The sequence below is a fragment of the Aegilops tauschii genome, chromosome 1, assembly GCF_002575655.3.
Source record: "Aegilops tauschii subsp. strangulata cultivar AL8/78 chromosome 1, Aet v6.0, whole genome shotgun sequence".
NCBI lineage: Eukaryota > Viridiplantae > Streptophyta > Magnoliopsida > Poales > Poaceae > Aegilops > Aegilops tauschii.
Genome location: NC_053035.3, coordinates 362,246,470 through 362,253,816, shown reverse-complemented (window position 1 = coordinate 362,253,816; position 7,347 = coordinate 362,246,470). Strand labels below are relative to the sequence as shown.

Here is a 7,347-nt window from a genome sequence, read left to right as displayed (position 1 = left end):
CCCCGGTTATGGACAACTTGAGTATCTAGTACTTGGATTATCATGTGAATCTCATCACCATGTTACTTTTAATTAATTTTGTTGGGTTAATAATGATTCTTAATTGGGATTGAGATGCTGTCAACCATCTCAATGTTTCACAACCACCATGATAGTTAAATAAAGTTTATTCCTTTGAAGTAGGGAAAAATTGGCTTTTCGCAAAACTGTAACCATAGAGCTTTCCACCAGCCATATATGCATGTAGTATAGCATTATTATGTTCATTATTCTCTATGTGTTATTTTGCCAGCATATTCTATGTGCTGACCCGTTTTCGGGCTGCAACGTTTCATGTTGCAGACTTTTCAGACGACGAGTAAGGTGCCTTAGGTCGTGGTCTTATACTCAGTGATGCCGCTGGAGTTGATGGACTCACTTATCTTCCAAGTCTTCCGCTGTTATCGTTTTTAGATGGCCTTAAGCCATGTTTATCATACTTAATCTCTTTGGAGATATTCGATGTAATAAGTGTGTGATTGCTACTCTGTTATAAATCCTCCATTTGTACTGTGCGTGTCAGCATTACTGATTCAGGGATGACACTGGTGCACAGCAGCACAGACCATTTGAGGTCTGGTCGCTACATTCTGACCCCTATAAAAATCTAGTGGAAGTCCGGTCGCGTCGGAGACATCTTTATCTGATTTTGAGGCTTCGTCGTCCGGCTCCTCCAAAATTATGTTAGGATCGGCTGGCTCATCCTCATCATCCGAAAAGAAAACAGAGACAAAACAGATTTGTAAACAAGGCAACTGCATCCTCACGTATATAAGTGGGTCATGAGAAGTTCAGAGGGTGTTTTGTCTCACCACCACCAGCATGCTCCTAAAGCCAGAGCGCCCAGTTGGAAGAATTCCATTTCTCAGATCAAAAGCCTCCAGGACCAGGACCCGTTCCATTCTCATTTCAAATGAAACGCAGAGCAACCACTTGGACGAATTTGACATGTTAAAATCTCTAGATGTATGCTCCGAACTTCCTGACGTGTAAGGCCTCTTGTGTGCAGTTGTGCACCCTGCATATGATGATCCACTTGTCATTAGCTGGAGGTGCAAAGAATGACTCCTCGCACCTCGGTTCAGTGGACGACCCAGTAAACAAGTTGGTTTTCTGGAGATCATATCAGCCGTTTACCTCTTATTATATCCGTTTGTTCTGTTCCCTTGGGCTCGCTAGCTGCTTCACAAAAACTTGCCTCAGCATCTCGAGCGTCGACGGTAGTGTCAAAAAGGTGTTACAGATTCCCCTGCAAAAAAATAGAGGTGTTATAGATTACTATTATGGAATAACAAGAGACGTACATCGTGTGCTCTGATGCATTTGACCTCAGTTTTTTCCTTCCTTCCATATCAGCAATAATCCAAGTCCTGATCCTGGTGCCAATACGCGCCTGCGTCCACATTCCACAAGCACAGGGCCGCGGCCTTCCATCTCATGCCACCGTTCCTCCTGAACAAGCTCCACCGACCACCACAGTCACCCAGGTGGTGGAGGTTTCCCATTTCACCAGAGGAGGAAGCCCCGTTTCTCCACCGCACCAGCATGAATTTGAGCATGGGGCCTGAACCGACTGCCAATTCTGGTATCTAGTTTGCCTATTCGACTGCTATCTAACATCACAGGTATCCGGTTAAATTTGATTCAAGGCAAGTTCTGGGAGCTCATTCAGGAGAGATGGCACAACTGGGCATTGACAAGGCAAATTCCAGTTTAGTGCAGGCGTCTACTGCCAACCATTCTAAGCTCTTGGTTCTTCCTCTTGGCTGAACCAGGTCAATCTTAACTAGTTTACCTTCTTTTCCTGTATTTGCTCAACTATACACACACTAGGATCTTTTCGTACTCTGTTCCCGGTCAAGAAACAAAATTGCTCGACTGCATGCAGTAATGCAGAAGCAGACAGACATGTACTACACTATTTGCTGGATACCAACTTTGGTATTCTTACAGGGTGCTGTCTTCAGACGTACTACCTCTGTTTATAAAGATAAGACGTTTTGGCAGTTCAATTTAGACTGCCAAAACGTCTTATATTTATGAACAGAGGGTGTACCATATACAAAATATTGACAGAATTACACAAAATTTACCATGTTCTTACAAATGGGTTGTCTTTGGCAGGCTGAAAATGTGGACTGCCTTTGATTTCATCCTCCTGTTCCACATCGACCACTCGAGATCAAACTCAGCCAAGCAAGAACAAGATTTCCATGAGTATTGTGCAAATATGTCAAAAAAGAAAAGAGTAAGGGGCTGTTTGGTTACTGCCCACAGCAGCCCTGCCAACCCATCGGCAGCCAAAATATTGGCGACCGATTCGGCCGCCGGTGTCTCGCCCAGGAATTGGCTATCGAATGCACTGGAAAGAGCCAATGGGCCTTCGCAAGCCAAAATTTTGGAGCCCAGCCAAACGGATACCAACGCTGCGGTCAACGCCAAATATTTGGCTGGGCAGCTCAAGGTAGCGATCCAAACAGCCCCTAAAACGTTATGGCCTCACTGCATCCAAATGACTGTTCATTAATGAGAAACATCCATTTTCAATTCATGTTACACATTCTGAGGCCTGAAACTAGAATTACCAATGATCATTGCTCAACAAGTTAGCTTCCAGTTAATGTTTTATTACACTACAAGCTTTGATGACCACCCAGTAGCTCAAAATCTGTTCTTGCATAACCATACCCTTGGCAGTCTTGTTGCAAGAGCAACACCAATCTTGAGAAAGCTGCCTAAGCAAATCCTACCAAGAACAAACATTGGCCAAGCAACAGAATCTTCAGAAAACTGCCTAAGCAGATCCCACCAAGAACTGCATAGGCCGATGACAACAAAGGCTCATCTTCCTGGGCGGCTGTGGCTACTCCAACACATTGAAGCCCTCGAAAGGGATCTCTCCGTTGAGAGCCCGGACGACATCAGGGATCTCGTTTTGGTGTGGCTGCACATACACCTGCGAGAACCGTTTCATTTTAGCCACGAGGACCTTGCGCAGCTGATGATTCCCCTCTGGCTTACCTTCCTTCCTCAGCAGTGCGAGCACCGCACACCTCCTGCGATGGCTCTCCAAGCTCCGCACCAGCATGCTCGGATAGGCCACGATATCTTCCAGGCTCAGACCCGCCTTTCCGACCAAGAATCCGACATTTTCCTTCATCTTCTTCTCTGAGATAGCCATCATGAGTGGGTACCGCCGCAACATTAAGGCAACATTGTCCTTCTCGAAGCCAAGGCTCTGGTAGAGTGCATACTTCCTCTCCAGTGTGGGGGTCTTCATCTTGGAAATGATGGAAAATGTGTTGACGAACATGGGCTCACCGGGTTCCATGCCAACGTCCTTGACGGCCTGGACGATCTCGGCCAAGCGGTGGGGGCCCTGCATGATGACGCCGGGGTGGACGGCGACGAGCTTGGAGACGTCCTCCGGGGGCAAGCCGTGGACATCTCTTAGTGCGGGGAGCACGAGGTTGAGGGTACTGTTGGGGCTGCAGCGGACAACGAACGGCATCTGGCGGAGCGCGGTGACGACGCGGGCATTGGAGCCGAGGAGCTCGCGGAGAGATTCGAAGAGCGGGGCGAGTTGGTCCTGGATGCTGCGGTGGAGGACAACGGGGCTGAGGGAGACGAGCCTGGGGAGGAGCGGCGCGTTGATGCCGACGGAGGCGAGGAAGTCGAGCTTGGGCTGGAGTGTCTTGACGGGGTCGGAGACCAGGACGATGGGGAACTTGCGGACGGTGGTGGATATCTCGGCGTCGGTGAAGCCATACCGGCGGAGGAGGTCGAGGACGGCGTCGGCCTGCGCAGTGGACTCCGGGGAGGCGAGGCGGATGGAGTCCGCAGCGCGGGCGGCGGCGGCGGGGGAGAGCGCGCAGGTGGATTCCAGGTAGAAGACAGTGGGGTCGGCAGCGGCAGCGTCGGAGGTGGTGGTGGTGGTGGTGGTGGTGGTGGTGGAAACGGCCGCAGTGAAGTGGCGGAGAGGGAAGGGGAAGAGGCAGAGACGGCGGCGGCCGGCGGACAGCATTGGGACGACCGACGACAGGAGGGGACTGGCAACAGGGAAAGGCCGGTTAGGGTTTTTCTTTTTTCCTTTTTTTGAGATTTATTTTTGGATGGTGGTTTTTGGGAGGTTTTGGGGTTTATAAACGGCCGTCTATACTCTACCACATCCCTCATAACCGCCGTTTTACAACCAAAAGAAAAGTCCATCTTAGATACCGCAATTGTCTTGTGAAAATTATACAACTCTCTAAAAAATATCTCTCATATTGTAGATATCTAGTATCAGGGGCAGGAGGTCGCGGTGGTTTGTGCGGCGCACGGAGGTTTGGCGTCGGGGCTGTGAGGGACTCGCAGTGGCCGGGCCCGATCTGGGTTTCGGCGGGCCTGCGGCCAGTTTCTCGTCGTCAAACGGCGTTTGGATGGTGAAGGCGGTGGCGGTGGTGCCGACTGAGGTTGGTGGGTTCCTCCCTTCGAGCGTATTCACGTCCGGCTCCTGGAGCAGGGGCGCCGTCAAGCCTGTTGGTGCATGACGAGACTCAGGCAAACCAGGTCCAACACGAACGCCGGTTCCTTGCGTGCGGCAATGCGGGCAAGTCAGTTTTTGGCTTGGTTTTCGCCCAGTTCCGGCGCGCGCCGGTCTATTTTGGTTCCACCTCTGTTTTCCTGTTGCGCCGCGGTGCGATCTCTCGCCCAGATCTGCGCATGGAGGCAGTGGATGGCCAGAACCGACTTGGTTCACCCAGGTCCTGCGTGCGACGGTGCGGACTGGTCAGGGTGGTGTGAGCTGATGACCCACAAGTATAGGGGATCAATCGTAGTCCTTTCGATAAGTAATAGTGTCGAACCCAACGAGGAGCAGAAGGAAATGACAAGCGGTTTTCAGCAAGTTAATTTCTGCAAACACTGAAATTGTCGGTAGCAAGTAGTTTGATGATAAGATAATTTGTACTGGACAAGTAACGGTAACGGTAAATAAAGTGCAGCAAGGTAGTCCAATCCTTTTTGTAGCAAAGGACAGGCTGGAACGGTCTCCTATAATAAGCAAAGCGCTCTTGAGGGCACACGAGAATTTCATCTAGTCACTTTCATCATGTTGGTTTGATTCACGTTCGCTACTTTGATAATTCGATATGTGGGTGGACCGGTGCTTGGGTGTTGTTCTTACTTGAACAAGCCTCCCACTTATGATTAACCCCCTCGCAAGAATCCGCAACTACGAAAGAAGTATTAAGATAAAACCTAACCATAGCATTAAACATATGGATCCAAATAAGTCCCTTACGAAATAGCGCATAAACTAGGGTTTAAGCTTCTGTCACTCTAGCAACCCATCATCTAATTACTACTCCACAATGCATTCTTTAGGCCCAAAGGTGGTGAAGTGTCATGTAGTCGACGTTCATATAACACCACTAAGGGAATCACAACATACATATCATCAAAATATCGAACACATAACAAATTCACATGATTACTTGCAACATGACTTCTCCCGTGGCCTCAAGAACAAAGGTAACTACTCACGAATAATATTCATGCTCAAGATCAGAGGGATATTAAATAGCATAATGAATCTGAACATATAATCTTCCATTAAATAAACCATATAGCATCAACTACAAGATGTAATCAACACTACTTGTCACGCCCAATATGCGACCCTATCCGAGAGGAACTCGAAGGTCCCACCAAGGATAGACCCGCATATTGAAACGCTTTTGCAAGGTGGATATCATTACATCAACATTACATAATAGATGGGGATACATATAAAAGGCATACAGATGCCGCAAGAATACATCAATACATCATACATACGATCAACATCCGACTACGGATGAAACACAAGCAGAAGCTCAAACGACATCCACCCTGCAAGCCCAGGCTGCCGACCTGGAACCTATCCCCTGATCGAAGAAGAACTCCAATACAAGTAACATCGCTCTCGCGTCATGATCATCGCATAACCTGTACCTGCAACTGTTGTTGTAGTAATCTGTGAGCCACGAGGACTCAGCAATCCCATTACCATGGGTATCAAGACTAGCAAAGCTTAATGGGTAAGGAAGGGGGGTAAAGTGGTGAGGTTGCAGCAGCGAGTAAGCAAGTATGGTGGCTAACATACGCCAATAAGAGCGAGAAGAGGAGCAGCGGAACGGTCGTGAAGCTAGCAATGATCAAGAAGTGATCCTGAACTCCTACTTACGTCAAACATAACCCAGAAACCGTGTTCTCTTCCCGGACTCCGCCGAAAAGAGACCATCACGGCTACACACGCGGTTGATGCGTTTTAATTAAGTCGAGTGTCAAGTTCTCTACAACCGGACATTAACAAATTCCCATCTGCCACATAACCGCGGGCACGGCTTTCGAAAGTTCAAAACCCTGCAGGGGTGTCCCAACTTAGCCCATTATAAGCTCTCACGGTCAACGAAGGGTATTCCTTCTCCCGGGAAGACCCGATCAGTCTCGGAATCCCGGTTTACAAGACATTTTGACAATGGTAAAACAAGACCAGCAAGACCTCCCAGTGTGCCGACACCCTGATAGTAGCCGCGCGTATTTCGTCTCAGGCCACAACCGGATGAGCTAAGCGTACAGGTACCAAGGTAACCCAAGTTGCCAAGGGACGGTCCCGCATGGTGCTCTAGTTCGGACCAACACTTAGAGAAGCATTGGCCCGGGGGGAGCTAAAATAAAGATGACCCTCGGGTTAATTACTCCTAAGGGAAAGGTAATAGGTTGTTAGGCAAATGGTAAAACCAATGTTGGGCCTTGCTGGAGGAGTTTTAGTCAAGGCGAACTGTCAAGGGGTTCCCATAACACCCAACCGCGTTAGGGACGCAAAAATCCGGGAACATAATACCGATATGACGGAAACTAGGGCGGTAAGAGTGGAACAAAACACCAGGCATAAGGCCGAGCCTTCCACCCTTTACCAAGTATATAGATGCATTAATTAAATAAGAGATATTGTGATATCCCAACATAAAACATAATCCAACATGAAGCCATCTTCATCTTTACCTGCAACTAGCAACACTATAAGAGGGGCTGAGCAAAAGCGGTAACATAGCCAAACAACGGTTTGCTAGGAAGGATGACAAGGTTAGAGGTTCATGGCAATTTGGGAGGCTTGAAGAGCAAGTGATAGGTAGCACAGCATAGCGATAGAACGAAGCAACTAGCATAGCAATGATAGTAGTGAGATCCAGGGTAACGGTCATCTTGCCTGAAATCCCGCTATGAAGAAGAACGAGTCCATGAAGAAGATGAAGCCACGAAGACGAACGAATCCTCACGATC

The 7,347-nt window shown here is 48.5% G+C and overlaps 1 protein-coding gene across 2 annotated transcripts; it reads right to left on the bottom strand.

Moving 5' to 3' along the window:
• Positions 1-2,542: 2,542 nt before the first annotated feature.
• On the bottom strand, positions 2,543-4,278 carry LOC109785249 (transcription termination factor MTERF8, chloroplastic). 2 transcript variants are annotated; one of them, XM_020343943.4, is made up of 2 exons: positions 3,061-4,278; positions 2,543-2,995 (listed from the first exon to the last, which is right to left on the bottom strand). In XM_020343943.4, exons 1-2 carry the CDS (start codon positions 4,061-4,063, stop codon positions 2,961-2,963), a joined length of 1,038 nt encoding a protein of 345 aa, XP_020199532.1. In that variant the 5' UTR covers positions 4,064-4,278; the 3' UTR covers positions 2,543-2,960. The 2 variants fall into 2 exon arrangements, with proteins under 2 accessions (XP_020199532.1, XP_020199464.1); XM_020343875.4 differs by having other exon boundaries at positions 2,543-4,149.
• Between the last annotated feature and the right edge of the window lie 3,069 nt (positions 4,279-7,347).